Source organism: Stegodyphus dumicola, chromosome 4, assembly GCF_044657685.1.
Source record: "Stegodyphus dumicola isolate Sdum_Otavi_A_Nest chromosome 4, ASM4465768v1".
In the NCBI taxonomy this organism is placed as follows: domain Eukaryota; kingdom Metazoa; phylum Arthropoda; class Arachnida; order Araneae; family Eresidae; genus Stegodyphus; species Stegodyphus dumicola.
The window spans coordinates 58,576,752-58,595,524 of NC_140771.1; the positions used below are offsets into that span (position 1 = coordinate 58,576,752).

The window sequence follows — 18,773 nt, forward strand, 5'->3', positions numbered from 1 at the left end:
CACATGCGTAAAATCACGCAAACACCCATGGACCCAGGCCGTTCGCCGGGATTCGAAATTAGGACCGAACTACCAGAGTTCAGCTTTATTCATTTATGCATCCAGAAGACACTGCATACACAACAGATATGCGTAAAATCACAAAAAACATGAGTGTAGCCTGCCTGCTCACCGGGATTCGAAAGTTACCGTATACCATCTCAAAGGAGCAAAGAAAAATCTTTAATCTAAAAAAAAAAAAAAGTGTGAATTTAATTTTTATTGGTGCGAACTTATTTAAAATATCATTTGCATTAAAAGATAATATCTAAATTAAGTGCACGTATCTAATAACATAAAAAAATATATTATTCCAAAAAATCAAATTTATTATTAAAAAAATAACAACATATTTTTAAAAAATAGCTTTTTCAGATTTTTTAATTAATATCCCAGCTGATTAAAGTTGTACAACTTCAAGAACGTCATCATTTAAATTTAATGTAATATAAAAACTTTTATTCAATATCAATAAAAGAATTAACGTGACAATCATCCTAACCTGAAATTAAAAAAAAATTGTGAAAAGCAGCTGTTTATTTAAAATGCCTACATTAACGAAATATTTTTAAAATACAGTTAGGTAACATGCAATCGCGTGCTTTATTCAACTTTAGAATATAACCTTGATTTGTATCTGCGGCGATTCAAGAAACTGTTGCAATCGGAAAAATGAGCCCGAAAATTAGCGTTTTCACAGTTTTTAATTAATATCTCAGCTGATTAACGTCCTACGAAGATGAGAATGGTATCATTGGATTCGTAGAATTTTTTGGAATCCGCAGACACCTGCCTCGAATTCCAACTCAGCGCCGTTCCATAGATATTTAAGAAAAAAGAAATTGACACGTGACCTTTCGCCAGCACAAATCTCGAGCGGAAGCAATTGTCATCCCCCCCCCCCGCTTTCGAAAAAGCAATTTTATCTCAGCTAATTCCGAGACGGTTGCCACTCCGAAAAATGAAATAACGTTTTCGCAGTTTTTAATTAATAACTCCGCCGATTATTGTCGTACGAAGATGGGACCGGTATCGATGGATTCGTTGATTTTTTTCGAATACGGGGATATGCGTTTCGAATCGCAACTCGGAGCCGTTCCGCAGATATTCGAGAAAAACAAATTTGGCACTCGGCCAAATCCCTAAAATAGGGGAAACCCGTGAAAGAAAGTGCAAAACGTAGGGAAATGTAGGGAGAAAATCAGTTTTTAATTAATATCTCGGCTAATTAAAGTCGCACGAAGATGCCGATGGTCAATCCGGCGAGCCACGGGCATTCTGAATCCAACGGTACCTTCCGCTAAGCTCTACACCCAGCCGTTCCCGAGGAGATGATGTTACAAACACACAAACAGACAGAGGCACACGGATTTTAATAGTATAGATTATACTGATTATACTTTACTTTTAATATGCTAAAACAGATAGTTTAAGAAGATTAGAATTCATCTAGCATAATTTGTATAAACCTTAATACACCCTAAGTGCTTGCACTCAGTGTTTCACATCCAAGCTGAGTTGTAACAAATTACAGCCCAGAATGTTTTTATACAAAGCAACAAATTTAAGTATCCCCAATAAAACAGATCTACATATTTTTTTCATTATTCCTTTTTTATTTTTATAGTTTATAATATCATATATTTATTGCATCCTCGTATAGGGATGCTTGTAAAAATATGAATATAAGCTCACATAATTATAGAAGTATGCAACTTATTAATGAAGCGGTGAAGTGTTCCATAACACTTCATAAGATGCGTATGCATTAAAAAATGCCATGGTTTGGCTATCGCTCCATCTCGCCATTTTCGACATTATACAACTCACTGTCACGACGTCTCTGCGAACGCTGCTCGGAGTAACTGCTCAGATCAAGGAGGTTAGAATAGCAGGCGGGAAGGTTCAACTTAAACGATGAAGGTTGGCGGCCATGTTCCTGTTATCGCTGTCATTTGTGTAAGGAAGTCTGTAATTGCAATATATATATATATTTTTTCTTTTCTTTTCGAAGCATGTCAGCTTGTGTTGCATATGGATGCACAAATAGATTTTCGAAAAAGATTCCTAAGATTACTTTTCATCCGTAAGTATTGATTTTCTTTTTCTATGTAATTTGATAAATATGTTAAAAAATATCACAATGTCATGCTGTTTTTTTTTTTTTTTTTCCGGATGTAAAAAAAAAGTACGTAATAATAATCAAAATACCTTAAATATATTTTAATGTTTCTGTTTATAGCTGGTATCTTCGTTCTTTAACATACAATGATATATGCTAGGATTTAAACTGTATAATTTGAACGTTTTAGGTAATTCGTTTTATAATTTTCATTAAAAGTAAGAAATCAATTGTTACTATTTTTATGAATTGTAAAGGTGTTAAATAAAGTAATGCTTTTCTTTATGTATTAATTATTATTCATTTTAAAGAGTTGTGAACTGTTAGGAATATAATTTGTGCATTTGATCAAGATAAACTAACTTTTCTGTTGTTAAAATCTTTTTGCATAAATTCACAAATTTGTGGGCAGTATAGCGATAAAAGTAAGTAAAATATTTACACAACTGAACATGTAGAAAGATGTATTCAAAAATTTATATAGGTATATTTCTGTAATTCAGCTTAATTCAAGGCAATTTCTTTCAGGTTCATAAATATGAAACGCGTATAAACTGAAATCTCTGAATTCACAAAAATCTGTTTTATTTTATTAATATTTATTTTCTTGTTATAAGGTTGTTGGTTGGGAAAAGAATCTATTTAAAACTTTCATTTAAAAAAAAAAAAAATGCAATCTGTGACTATTTTTTTAGATAATTATCTGCTATTAATTTCAGGTTAAAATTATTTTAAATGATTCTTTAATAATTTACAATATTGTGTCAAATCAGAAATATCACTTCTTAAAGGAAAAATTGGAAAGTACATCCAACAGGTTGCTAATAAAACCTAAACAAGTTCTCGAAATATGCAGAAACATTATTTTTAAAGGCTTTAATGTTATGCACATGCATTTGGATTTCGAACTAGTTCCTAATGATTTTCTCTTCATAGTAAATTACGGATATTATCTTTATAACTCTAAAACAAAACAAAACAAAAAAAAAAAAAAAAAAAATAACAATAGCGAAGCATTTCATTATAAATTTAAGATATTTTTACTGGAAAATACATGCACGGAAGAGCTTAGAAACATGTACGTTTCACTGCCGTAATGCAATGTTCTGAAGTTACAAACATGGACGCCGCTTGTTCGGTGGAGTTTCATTCCCCGATAGTGGAGGAAACTGCGAACCCTCCCTCCTTCTATTCTAACCTCCTTGCAGATAGATTTTTCAACAGGTTCAAAGTAGAAACGGAAGCGCTGACTCATCTCCCCTACGTTTCTACTCGGTCGAAGTGAGCGTTTACATTGTTAAAGTAATCGTAACGAGCGGCTCGCTATGAGCTGCTCTGACAGGTGTAAACTGGCCTTCAACCCCGGTATGGCACAGGACTTTGTGGCAGTTACCCATTTAGCACCACCCAGGGGGCACGTGTGACTTAAGGATAATCACGGACGCGGGTAACATTACCCCCTACAGTAGCATATACACTATTATTCGATTAATGAATTTTTTTTTTATCTACCAAAATATTTCCTTGATTGCAGGGAGCCACGCATTCAAACAGAATATTTGCCAACATGGCTAAATAATTCAATACATTTTTATCAAAACATAAAAGTTTTAAAAAAAAGAGAGAAAAAAATAAAGGAACTCATAAAAAGGAAAACTTAGGTAATATTTCAAAATGGCTTTAATCAAACAATAAGATTTAATAAACAAAGCAATAAAAAAACTAGCTACTTTAACAAAATATTCCAAATGCCTTTTTAAAGTTAATCGATTACATTTAATTTTGCTGTGATTCCCAGGGAAAGTTTTCATAATCAACGTATTCTTTGAAATCATCAGTTTATTTTTGCAGAGAAAGAAAAACTTGGATATTAAGATACTTAATAACAGTAAGCTGATGATTATCTGAAATTTCTCTCACTTTCAATGATGATTGACACTGTACCAAGATTTTCACCTAAAGAAAAATTAAACCATACATTTAGTTTTACACAAGAATATTAAAATTTTCACGTCAAAAATGTTTTTAAAGCGTTTTACATGAATTATGAGTTTTTAATTTCTCATGTTCACAAACATCATCACTTGCATTCTTATAGAACACTTTTTAAAAGTTAAATTGACAAAAATAAAGTTTTATTATTATTTTACAATACACATTATGTATATTGTAAAGTAGTTATTATTTGTAATAAAATTAATTCTATAAATAATAGCTAATAACTATTATTTGTTACTTAATAATAACTGTTGTTAAATAGTTAATAACTAACTATTAGTTTGAATAAAATTTTCTGGAACTTGTAAATTTACGTACTTTTTCCGCAATTAACTCTAAAATCATTGACTATGTACATAAAATATACATTCATACACACATAATTTTCTGATTTTTCAAAAGTTTTTAATAAATGTATCAAGACATTACTTACTCAAGGTCACAAGAGTGGATATAATTTTTATTCTATCGCTGTTTACATCCACGAGTAATTATTAACAGTACATTCTATATTTGAATTCTGTGTTTCCAACAGAATGAATATAATGTAATTTACAGAAATACACATTATGTTATGAACAGTGTTTTTACTAAGAATATTTGGGAATTTCTTTTCAGAGTTCTATTCAGCTATGTTAAATACAGTAGTAATAACCAAAGGGTTATTGCTACCATATTTAATATACATGGTAATAACCCTTTAGGTGAAAATAGGCTTTAGTACTAACGCGATTCACCAAAAAAAAAAAAAAAAAAAAAAATCATTAAAACGTTTTAACACTATGTTGTATCTTACATTTCAAAATACACAAATTTTAATGCACATACATAAATCAAAATGGAAACAAACCAAAAATATACATACCTTATAATTATAGAATACACAATCGTCTATCCGTTAACACATGTAAACAGTCGCCATTGCATTTTCAAAAGATCGAATCACGGGAAGACCAGGCATGGACTTAATGCTCTGCTTTGATTGGCTGCAAAGTATTCTTTTAAAAATGGTAAAACGTTTTACTAATTAGATGGTTTCGCCAAATTTTAGCGTAACGGTAAGATCAAGTGAATCATGTTTTGGAGCTACCTCTTACTTTAAACCATTAAAAATGGTGTAACACTGAAGTTAAATTTTTTAGTGTAGCTACGAAGTCAGTATTATTGTTTCCCGAAAACTAAAAGTTGAAAAACTTGGAAAATGCCTCCATGTTCTCTTTGATGCCCAATATACATCAGTACGGATTTGTCCAAATAGCTTCTCATGCAGAGAATTACTTTTCTTTTAAAATTAGATAGATTCATGTAAATAAAAGAAAAATGCGGATTTGGTTACTATTTTATCAGAAGACTTGGAGAACAAATTTCAAGATTTCAAGTTTCTTTTCAGTATATTTGCTACTTCATTCTCTGTTAACATTAAAACTGTGTGCGAACTTGCAAATAGATTGTATAGAGTTATGATATGTAATGTAAATAAAATGAATATAAATGGAATTTTAAAAGATAATCTTGCGTAGAGAAAAATATCTTGTTTTACACAAGCAATTCGTATTCACGATGTATGTTTTTGGAAACATGTATGTTTGCGAGCAATTTTTTTTTTTTTTTTTTCAAAATCCTGGTATGAAACATGTAAAACTAAATAGTGCACATTTCATGAATAGTTACTTCAGAATCCCTGTGTTGCCCATCAGATTATATACACAAGCATTGATATTTAACTGTATTTCCAAAAATGTTCTTTTGTTCTGTTCATATTCCTCTGCCCCTAATAAATATCTTGTATTAGGGGCTTTCATGCTCTACGCCGGCAGTTTCATGATACGTATATCATTCCAACGCCTTTTATGGTTTTCCAATGCATTGATCATTTTACGCAGGAAAAAAAGTAGATGTCGCTTTGGAAAATTTCGAAATTTTTTCACTGTAACTATAACCATATAGAGCTCTATTGTAAACCATTCAGAGCTGTATGGTTCATGGCAGTGTCGAGCGCATACCATCAAATAACTATATCTGGCATTTGCAAACGCTGTTTGCCTGAGCCGACATTTCATTTCGATTGATCGACCGGATATGCCGCTAATTCGTATATCGGAGAAGTTTTTTTATGACAACCTGTATAACACACATATTGAAGAGAAAATAATTAAATATATGCATAAACAAAAACAACAAAAAATAGTTAAATCAAGATTAGATCACGAAAGGGGAACGATCCTGTAACAGAGAGGCCCTCAACTAAGGGGGATTCTCACCTAGAGGATATTTTATAGTTTCAGGGGAAGAATGCGCAGTCAGCCTTTTATTTAAATATTGAGTTTTAATTTATGAATATAAATTTTTTTTTATTATTGTGGTATTTATCGGCATTTTCTGTGTTTTTTTAAAATTTAATTTATCAAACACATTAAATATATATATATATATATTATATTGAAAATAGGGTCAGTTTGAATGCCTAGCAGGCATCAGACCACACACACACACACACACATATATATATATGTATTATATGTGTTTTTCGAATTTTTGGAAAGATGGAAGGGGGAATGATCGTCTAGTAGTGGTAAAAGAGGTGCTTGGGGGCAAAAAGGTCGAAATGTGTGAACAGAAAGTACACATATCAGAATTAAAACAAAAATATTTCAAAATTACAATGTATCATCTTAATTTGAAATTTCTCACTTTTGTTTATATGTATTATTAGACGCACTGGTCATCAGCAAAAGTTAGAAATTGTGCCACGTTCTTCAAATTTACCATTTTCATTTGAAAATTATGTAAGATTACCGGTAAATGTGAGAAATTCAGTGAAATTTGCTAAGTTTACCAAAAAGGATTATTACCTTTCTTTTTAGTAGAATCTCTAACCTAAAAGTGTGTATTTTTTAAAATTTCTATGTGACAATAAAAATGAATGTATATATGTTTCGATTTGGAATAATTGAAAATAGTATTGGAAAGTTTGCAAGAAATTACTTGAAAATTTCTGCCATGTTAGTTTCCCATATGTGGGTATCTGTCTTCAAAATGTATTACGGCGAAGCAGTGATTCAGCTGCTAAAATATAAACAAGCTTTTCTTCAGGATGTGCGTCAAGGTCTAAGATCATGTACTCAGTTTTGATTAAATTCCCATTACAGCGCTATAAAGGGAAACTTATTTTTAAACAGAAAAGCGATGCATGACGCAGTTCGTGGGAGAAACCATTAAAATTTGTTTTCGTGAATATTTTCTAATGCCTATAAAATGCTTCAGATAAGAGTTATTAAAAATGAAAAAAAACTTTAAAATAACTTATTTAATAAGAACGTACGGAAGTAATTATTTTGAACACAGCTGTAAAAACGTTCAGGGAGAAAATTCTGCGTTTGAAATGAATTTTGTGTACTTTTCTGGAGGAAGTCTGGCAAGGTACAAGCTTTTAAAATCGGTTCTGAGTAACGTTTGCTCATACTATAATAAGTATTTTATATAAATTGTTTTGTACTATATGTTTGTAAAAGATGGCTGTGGATTTTATTTCTTAAATCCTGGCCCTAGATAGGTTCATCCAATTATGCACATATTTTTCAGAACATGCAGAATTTTATGAAAATATTTTTTATGTTGTGGATGGTCTTGTGAATAAAATTAACTTTTTGTATGGTTCCGGTAGGTTACAAATTTATATTAGAGAAATGTTAATTATGCTTATTGAAAAAGCTGCATACATTTACGTACTGTATTTCCAGACACAAGTTTAAATGAACCGAGAATATCAAAATAAAACGCTCAGCTAAATTTAATCACCAACGCTCTTTTACCGAATATAGAAACAAAACGAATAACTTTTGATTTATTGTTGTACCAAAAATTTGTTCCAAAGCATTCAAAGCATTGTGAATTGAAATCGATAATAGGTATAGGAAAAGATTTAAGCAATGACTTCTAAAATTCGTTGTCGAATATCTCTGCGAATTAAACACGTAAAAGTGTCGAACTTTTGTTCGTGACTAATTAAAGTAAAAGAATGTTGTGTTAAATGGAATGTACTATACGGAGATGCTGTGAAATACACTGGTGTGCAAAAATTAAGGACGAAGTCGAAAAATTAGCATATCAGCTGAACGAAGAGGCAGAGCGGACAGAAAGACCAGTCAGGAGATTAAGTAAGGTGATGTACGGTAGCACATGCGCAGATATGCAGGTAGACTTAATGGGGGAGTGTCTGAGTAGTATAAAGCATGTTGTCGGTGTAAGATCAGTATTTCTGGCAAAGAGATTGCACGCCGTATAGCAGTTAAAATCACACCGAGTTGCTGCCTCAGCGAAAAATGGCGAATAAATAATCTGTTAGATGACATCTGGATGCTTTTACCCGAGGTCGAATCATTGGGAAGTTGGAGGAAGGCCGCAGTGTGACAAGTGTGGCTGCAGAGTTCGGAATTGCTCACAGCATCGTTTCACGACTTTGGAGACAATTTCAAACTACAGGAACAGCTATCCGGGGGTTTAGTAGTGGTCGTCCATGAGGAACCACACCTGCAGATGACCGGTATATTGCCTTACAAGCCAGAAGAAACAGGCGGCAGTCAGCGGGAGAAATCTCTAGACACACGACACAGGCGACTGGACGACCGATATCGCGTTTTACCGTGGCCAGAAGACTGCACGGTGGTGGTCTGTTTGCACGACGTCCTGTTTGGTGTGTACCTCTAATGCCTGCTCATCGGAGAAGGCGTTCTCTGTGGTGCCGGGAACACCGGAATTGGAGAGACAATGAATGGGGACGAGTACTCTTTACAGATGAGACAGATTCAGTCTGAGTAGCGATTCTCATCGCATACTCATCTGGAGAGAGCGGGTAAGCCGCAATCATGCCTCGAACATCATTGAAAGGGACAGGTATGGAGGTGGCGGTGTTCTCGTTTGGGGAGGCATCATGCTTGGTAGTCGTACAGACCTTCAGAGCTTCGACGCAGGCTCAGTCAACGGGACCCGTTATTGTTAACGAGATTTTTCTTCCATATGTGCGTCTTTTTAGAGGCGCTATGGGTCCGCAGTTCCTTTTTATGGACGACAATGCACCATATCATCGCACAGTAGCTGCCGAACAGCTCTTACAGAGTGAGGATATTGAACGTATGGATTGGCCGGCACGATCTCCGGATCTCAATCTCATCGAGCATGTATGGGATTTTCTAGGCAGACGCTTGGCAGCTCGTACCTTACCACCAGTAACGATTCCGGAACTTCGATTGGCGCTGCAAGACGAATGGGCAGCAATGCCTCAACAACTCATTGACACCCTCATTCTCAGCATGGGCAGACGCTGTGAAACCTGTCTAGCAGTCAGGGGAGATCATATCCCCTATTAAAGACCGGATGTTTCTTGCTGGACACCCATCACAGGGATGTTTCGGCCTTCAGTCGCATTGCGCTCCATGCTACTTTTTCAATAAAGCTTCTTTTTATCCCTCGGATTTCTCTTTTAGTAAGTGTTGCTTACATTACTCATGTCCTTACGTATTGGGGATCTTACGGTATTAAATGTGTTGATTTGGAAAGCTTTTGTACAAAGTTACATTGAAAAAGCCATCTTGTCCTTAATTTTTGCACACCAGTGTATGTCTGACCGCTTGAACTAACCCCACCCATTGTATTTGAGAGTTCTTATAAAACTCTTCGTCTTATTTCTAGAACTCTAAGGACGTATTTTTAAGAAAATCCCATTGCTAGCTGTTTCCACAACTTCATTTAATTCGTGTGCTTCTGTTAATGTGTTAATAGTTAACATAATCACAAAATGGAATGCTAACAGAATTCTGTAAGAGAGATGAAATATTGGGTTTTATTTTTAAGTATTGCTTTAGGCTTTTATTATTTTGTTTATTGTTGAAAACTGGTTTGATCTTTTTAGGTTAAAACTTAATTCTTAGAGAATAGTATGTATAATACTATATATGATCTTGACCAAGACTGACCTGGTTTGAAAGATAATGTATTTATTACAGTCCAAATTGAATGTCCAAAATGAATTGGCCAGATTCCGAAGTAAGCAATAAATGACGACACTTTGTGAATTTGATGAAGAATCCATATGAGTATTTTATCGAGTGTATAAAGTATGTTTATATCCGTAGTCTAATTTTTATCTTTTGTGATGTATGCGCAATTATTTGTGTTATAATTACATAATACGGAGAAATTTTAAGGGATTGATGAAGGCAACTGTTCTTTTAAAACGGGTCAGTGCAAGGAAAAGTTTGAGAATTTCTGGTCCAGTAAAAGTGGGAGAGAGTGGCATTAGAGCGAAAATCAATTGAAAAACTTTGTCGCTTTTTGTTGAAAACGGGATGTTTCAATTATCGGTTCGCTATCTGACCGTTAAATCATTAGAACACGTAAAATGGGTGCGATTTCTGATGAGAAAATAAGTTACATTATATTTTTCATAAAATATATTCATAACATTATGTGTGTATGTTTAATTTGATTTTGCTATAAGTGAATATTAAAAATCAAGCAACTGTATCCTTACTACATGTTCTTCTTTTATATTTGATTTATCAAATAAAAGTTATTCATTTATTTAAATAAATAAGATGGCGTGAAAGTAGTAAAATATATATTCGATTATTAGCTCAAAAGAGACGTTAGTCCTGAATGGGATATTAGTTTCACTATGAATTACTGCCAATGCCAATGATTTGAAAATTTCGGAGTGCCTATGGTTCAAAACCATTTACCTCCACATCAGAATTACTAAAAGTGAGCAGAAATAGGAAAAATTTGGCATAAGTGATTTACTTGATGCTCAATAGAGGGAGCCACAGGCTCGAGAAAGTTTAAGGATAGAGATGAGAAAATAAAAACTTAAGTATCATAATATTTTTTTATAAGTTTTAAGGTTTTTATAATTTTTTTGTATTTTATATTTTATACTTTTTTTGCTTTTTATAAATTTTTTATACACAATACAAACACTAAAGCAAAAAGCGGATAGGAAAGAGTTTAAGATTAATAGGCTCATTGGCATGTGGCTACTATGAATTACTATAAATCAAACGGTGTGTCACTTTTCAAATTATTGCCACCAAATATTATCGCCACCAAATATTATTAAAGTAAATACACAAAACGTTAATAATAAAAAGACCCCCCCCCCGAAAAAAAAAAAGGTTTTGTACAGCCTTTCTTGTTGCGAATGGATAGATTACTAATCTACTTCTTCTTCTTAGAATTTTATTTGGAACTCATTCTTTAAAACCACATAAGCATTGATGCCAGTTGCATCAAGAAAATTATTTCGTTACACTTGTTCCCAAATTTGCTTTGTGGCTACCTAAAGGTGGAGTAATTACGCGACAATTCTTCTTCCTTTTGATTAATAATGTATAATTAGCAATCAAAACGTGCAATCAAGTTCTCAGTTCACAATACTAATTCAATTTAAAAGTTCATTCCAGAAATCTTGAAGGTAACATAATAAGTCACGACAGTTTTTGGTTCATTGGCGAGGCAGAAAGAGATTCATTAGGCAAAGAAAGTTTTCTTTCTTCTTTTGGATCCTCTTCAACTGATGAAGACATCTCCAGAGGGGCAGTTTTCTGAATGGATTGTACTATCTGTTCGTAAGCTGTTCAGAATCTTTCCATCAGAGAAACCTTATAAAATCTCTGTCATCTTCATTCATGGAATTTGTAAGAATGCTTTCCTTCTATCTGAAATAATACCTATCTTCTCTCTAAATTTAAGCAATATTGCTGGAAGCAACTCTAGGAGATTTGGTGCTACTTTGGTAAACGGTTGCACGGATTTTGGAGTTTTTTTTTTTGCGAGTGATACGACTTATGGTAAACCCATTTCTCGACAAGTTATTTATGGTAACCATGGAGGTAGGAAGTAAGATGGTGTCGCCCTAAACAAGTTTCTCCGTACCCTGCTCTGAAGCACCGGCGATCCCTACGTGGTGACCAAAACATTGGGTCATTTACCATTGAGTTCTATGGGATTTGACGCGTTCGGGTGTAAATATTTTGTAACTACGTCGCAAATATACATATAAATGTATATATTTTCTTTTTCTACAACACTTCAGAGTCCTAAGTATGTGAAAACAACATATTTTTAAACAACATTTCATTCTGAACGGAATAAAATGCTATACTTTTCACAGGACAGTTTTCTCAGAATGGTTTAATTTGAATGAAATATTTTCACAAGTTTTCTTTAATTACATTAGAAAAAAAAATTAAGGTAATTCAATTTTATTCGGTTAAGGTACAAAAATTAAGATCAAAGTTTATTGTATTATTAATATTAAAATTATGCATTATTTCTTTTCTATTTATAGAGCTTCTTCCTAAAATACTTTCTTAAATATGACATGATTTTTTGGCTTCTTTTAAATCGAAAAATGTAAGTCAATTTATAATTAATGCTCTATTCGGTTCATTTTAAATTAGAGAATTATTAGGAATTAGCGAAATATTTTAAATAAGTATTTCGCTAATTCCTAATAATTAAATAGGTATTAAATAGTATTTGACTTTCTCTGAACATTTCTGAAAGGGAATAAATAAGTTTTTTTTTTTTTTTTTTTTTTTTTTTTAAGTATTATTTAAAACTTGTAACTGAGTTATTATAAAATGTAAAGGGAATAATTCTTTTAATTATACTTATCAGATTTTTTTTTTACCCTTCATTTCAACAATACATATTCCAAAACTCTTTATTACGTTCTTAAGTGCGCATCTTATAGCATTTGCTTTACAATACCTTTTAACAGATTGCTTTCCAATACGAACAATTCTTGCTTAAATAGTTTTATAACGTATTTGTCAACAGGATTTCAATTTATGTTTACAATTCAATATTAAGGTTATTATACATTTAGATAACATTTATAATCATTATAAATTAGATACATTTAATCATTAGATTTCTTCACGATACTTTCACAGTTGTTTATAAGTGAATAAATTCTTCATTTCAAATACATTTATAAATAATTTAATGAATATTTAAGTATTTTGTCAAAGGCAGATACATGCTTTTTGCAAGCACGTGCATAAATACCCATACATATTTCCTATTTATCATTTCCGGCATGTGCAAATCTTTATAATTTCTGTGTATTCACTATATTTTTCGCGTAAAGTAATTTACACTAATTTAGCACACACCCGAAAGTTTTACATAAAAAATATATATGAATATAATTTGAATGAAAATTATAAGTATTATTTTTAATACCCACTCAAAGGTCAGTTTTTCTTCAAAATTCCTCCACGATGGCATCTCTGTCTTTAGGCAGATAGCCCTTGCATGCGTTACTCTATTTAATAAAAACTTAATCTGACCTATGTGCCTAATTACAAATATTTTAACATACATAATTTTATATTTACATTTAGCCATCAAGTTTCAAACTTTTCAAATCTTCTAGAAAATAAATTTTGGCAGATCTCTTTTAGCAATTTTCTTAAAACCTATATTTTTGTAGTGCAACAGCTTAGAATTTTATAAAACAAATTCATAATCAAAATCGCTGTTGTTAGTTATCGAAAAATAACCAAGATGTGATTTTTGCGTAAATGTCAGTAAACTATACAAATTGCTATTATCCATCACACTATGAATGTTTCTTTCATGCGAGAGTGTCCCTTTTTCGATTTCTATGGAACTGTCGTGTGTCGGAATACTATCAGAATCTTGTCAAGCGAGCTTCTGAATGTAAACAAAGAACACCCCGTCTGGTGATCCAAGCTTCAAAGCAGTGCTTCACTTCTAGCGCGGAATGGCCCCTCCTCCCTTTCCTACCTCCATGATGGTAACCGATACTTTGTTGTCATTTTATTTAAAAAATAATGCGTTTTATTATGCATAAATTCCGTGTTTTAAATATTATTTATGCCTTCTAAATATTAAAAATCAATTTAATGTTGCATTTTATTTGAAATAAAAATTTTATTGTTTATGATATTTTATGAAATTTTATGTTGTGGATGATGTAATCAATCACGTCACCTTACTTTAAACATGGACTTTATAAGAAATAGACTAACCCAAATGGGTTTTCTCCCTCGTCTGAGGCGTTCCCGGCCGTCACCTACATCCGGAGGAGTAGGGACGACTTGCAGAAATTTAACAGTGGTTGCCTGTTGCAGCGTGTATAATTGTCAAGAAAAAGCTGGTTGTAGCGCCTCATTTCACAAATTAGAATTTCTACATATTTTTATTTTTGAAACTTAGATTGATTTTTAAAAATTTAGCATATTTATCAAGCATAATTAGCGTTCCAAATAATTATAAAGCTATTGCATTCTTTCAGGGCCGGATATTTTTTTAGCTTTTCCTATGCTGTAAGGAAATTTGTAACTACTTCTTTTAGAAAATAATATTTTAAATCTGAACTAATAGAAAATTTCAAACAAACAATTTTTATGCTTTTTATTGGTTTAAATAAGTAAAAAATACTAAAATATTTAAAAACGAATTTTTAAAAGTTTTGTTTAAAATTCTTAATTGTGCTGCTTTTTTAAAATTGTAGATAAGTATTATAGCACAATTTCTGTAAAGGAATTAATTATATTTCAATTAATTTCAAAATACATCATAGTGATAAACACTGACTCCTTAAAAATTTTTATACATTTAATTCTAATATTAAAATTGTATGTAACTGTAATAATTAATTTTGCTTGTATTTTATAGTGATTATTTTTTAAATTTATTTTTAGTTCTGCATAAGATTTTTTTTTATTTATTGTTAATTTAATTTATTAGCTCAAAGGGGTTAGTTTCGACGGCATTTTGGGCTCTTTTACTATAAATGTCCGTCTCTCCTTGCAAATAGCGGCCGAGCGGTAAAGTCGCTGAACACTGGTAGTTCGGTCCGAGGTTCGAATTCCGCGAACGGGCTGGCTGCATGGGCGTTTTCCTGGTTTTCCTCATGTGTAAACGTGTATACGAGCCAGTTTCTCTTAGAAAGTTCTTAACGAAGGCATCCCTTCCCTTAGGCAGATAGCCGTAGTGTGCTTTGCCGTAATTAAATAAACCAAATCAAACCGTCTCCTTGCAAATTGTTGTTACCAAATATTATCACCATGTATTATATTTAAAGGAATTAAATAATGAAGAATTTGCATTAATACATATATGTTTCTTGCACTGTGACAAAAACGACAGTATCTAGAGCCATCAAATTTTGAATAATGTAAACCTCCACCCGAACATAGGCCGAATTTCCAATTTGTTTTAATCTATTTTATATTTTTTAAAACTTTAACAAATTTTTGATTAACAAACTCAACAGAGCGAGTACTGTACGGAAAATAACAGTTTTATCTCCAGTGCGGAAATTCTAAAGATAAACTGTTTTCAAATGTATGGGGTTTACGGGCGAAGAACATGATATTCAATAAATATAGGTAACTCACTAAACGTTAAAAAAAGGTTCCTTTTGGGCGTAATATAAAATCTGAGTGCTTCTAGATTTTATTTTACCTTTTATTTCCCCCCCCCTTCATTACACTCAGAAAATTTTATGCTCCGAATTTTATAAATTACTAAAATAAGTATTCCACTTTAATGTTAATAAGTTAATGATGATATATTCAAATAAATGATTGTTTTATAATGTTATTATAGTTTTGAAAATCACTGTTTGAAAATGGTCATTAAATTAAAAAAAAAAATTTCAGATCTTGTTTAATTTTACCTTATTTATTTCAAAGCATCACGTACTATCAATCTTATTTAATTTTACGTTATTTGTACGCAAAATTGAGTTCATAAATTTTGTGCTTAGAGTTTTTACTGTTTTACCAAAGTAAAGATGTTTGTAGAAGAATTACGCGTGAAAAAAATGCGCGAAATGCAGTAAAAAGTGCTTTAACGAGATATATTAAATGCTATTTGGAAAAAACCGTGCCTTTCATAATCTCATCACTATACAACGTATCACATTTAATAATTAAAAACAGTTATGTGATACAAACGCCATAGGTTTCAGTGTTAAAGTAGACCAGATAGTCCCTATTCTTTCTTGCCGACATGTCGGTGACGCGCGCCCTGCCCACTGGGTTAGTCTATCTCTTATAAGGTCCATGATTTTAGAAGTAATTGATTTTAATATCTATAAATTTAATCTAATGTTTTAAACATTATTTATTGCTGTTAAGTATTAAAATACAATTTAATTTTGCATTTTTTTTTGAAAAATGGTTTTATTATGTATGATTATTTAAATAATTTTAATTCTAGGCGTGATGTAATCAGCTCTCTGATTGGTTACAGAATATTTGTGCATTAACGAGCTGTAATCAGCTCCCTGGTTGGTTACTGAAAATTTGTGCATTACCGCGCCATTTTAAAATTTAATTCATATCTTCAAATTCCTTTAAAGATGTCTCTTTCAAGGATGAATGTTGTTATTGGTAGGTACCAAGGATTCTTGGTATCGGAATCAAAAAAATTGTCCTGTGAGAACTTATTTTGGCCAGCCTGGCTTTTCTAATCAAAGATTTATTTATAAATTGTTACAAGGGTCAGAGGAAATTTATTTTAAATTTTTGGAGGAAACCTCGCTAATTGCTTCTTCAATGAAGGGCAAGAAATGTGGATCACAGATGAAGATGGTTAAAAGAGCCGATTCTGAGGACGGCCGTATATGGTATTGTGGTCACGGTAGAAGAAATAACCGCTGTAACGGTAAAAAAAAGTATTAGACATTCCTCCTTTTTACCAGCAGTAAACTTCCAATTGCTGTCATTTTAGCTCTAGTGTACGAAATGTTCATGGGTTCTTCGTGCGATCGAATTCAATGTGAGCTCAGTATTTTTTCAGAAGCTGTAGCCGACTGGCGCAGTTATGTAAGCGACATTTTAATTAATTTTGTAGAAACTAAAACGGAGAAGATCGGAGGACCAGGGAAAATTGTGTAGATTGATGAGGCCAAAGTCTTGAAAAGAAAGTTTATCAAGGGTCGATTCGTTGAAGGGCAGTGGGTTTTGGGGGGAATAGAGCGCGATTCAGGTCGCTGTTTTTTGGTTGCTGTGCCAGACAGAACAGCGGATACTCTTTTCGCTTTAATTAAGGATTGGATCGAACCGGGAACCCAGATTATTTCGGACTGCTGGAAAGGTTATGACCGTTTGAGCGAAGAAGGTTTCAATCACTTGCAAGTTAACCATTCACTCCATTTCGTAGATCCTGAAACCGGAGCTTATACTAATACAGTTGAAAGACAATGGCGTGACTTCAAAAACTCTTTGACGGTTTACAATCGTCGAGGAGATTTTGAAGGATACATAGCCTGGTATTTGTTTAGGAAAATTTGCTCTGCATTGAATGAGCATCCGTATGTTAAATTTCTCGAAATTATTCGAGATATAAACTGGGATGATTGGCATGTACTTCAGGGAGGGTTAAAGGATCTTCGAAATCTTAAAAACAATACCTATTATTGGAGGGGTTTTTTTTTTTTCAAATATTTTAATTTTAATCTTCATGACCCATTAATTTGGCTCTAAATTGCTTTATCTATTTATCTATTTTTTTTGTTTTTAAAATTTTTTTATTCCTGCCCTTGATATTACATTTTTCAAATATTTTTCATTGTTATCTAAATTATGATTCCGATTTTTTTTGTGGTACTTATCAATAAACGACAGGTTAAATGACTGAAAAAAATGTAAGTACATATTTTTCTTTTACTTATCCTTCAATTTTTGTTAAAAAAAATTAATAAACTATTTTCAAAAATTGCTGAGATAATTATTGTCATATATGCTTTAATGTTAATTATATTCTGTATAACGTACTTTAAATTATTTCAATTTAAGTAATATTTTAATTCCTTTAAATGTTGGTATGATGTTTTTAATTTCGATATTCAATTTAAGTGATATTTTAATCCAATTAAACGTTGGCGCAATGTTTTTATAGTAGTGTTTTTATTCTCTTCTTTGCTATATGAAAGTAATAATAACTTTAGTATTTTATACTCATAGTAAATGTATTTATTTACACTTGTCTGCCATCTTAAAAAACGACATTTTTAACAAAAAGTTAATCCATTACTTTTAACGATATTTATTTATTTTTTAAATTTTTTTTAAAGTTTCGAATACTTTACTATGCGTAAAATACGTTAAAAACAGAGTTTTTCAAGATGGCTGACGATTGTAAAAACCGCGCCAACAATTGCGCCAACGTAAATCCCCAAAAATCCGTGCAACGGTCTACCAAAGTAGGACCATTTTTTTTATTAGGATAATTAATATTTGTATTAAGGATATGGCTTTTTTCATTGCAATTTTTTCTCTTGAAAATATAAGATAAATTATCATTAATTATATATACTTTGCTTCTCAGAATTTTTTGTTTTTTGTATTCTTTTATGTTATTTATTCTTCATTTCACTGTTTTTAAGATATTGAAAAGTTTTGAGTGATTTTTTTAGGAACCAAAGTTCTTAACCTCCTTTATACTATTTGAGTTCTGAAGATTTTGCAAAGTGAAGTTGGTTAATTTATTTATTAGGATAATTAATATTTGTATTAAGGAATATTGCTTATTTCATTGTAATTTTGTTATACGTAATAACTTTTTTTTTATG

General features: G+C 31.8%; 1 protein-coding gene across 3 annotated transcripts in view; it reads left to right on the plus strand.

Moving 5' to 3' along the window:
- LOC118202658 (uncharacterized) overlaps positions 1–18,773 on the plus strand; it is a 123,759-nt gene that overhangs the window by 19,025 nt on the left and 85,961 nt on the right. Inside the window, exon 2 of one of the 3 annotated variants that reach the window (XM_085814964.1) lies at positions 2,054–2,125. The exons of 1 other annotated variant lie outside the window; for it this stretch is intronic. In XM_085814964.1, the coding sequence (XP_085671090.1) occupies positions 2,054–2,125 (72 nt within the window). Of the gene's footprint in view, positions 1–2,053; positions 2,126–11,714; positions 11,851–18,773 lie in introns of those variants that run through there. One more of the 3 variants, XM_085814965.1, reaches the window with a different exon arrangement.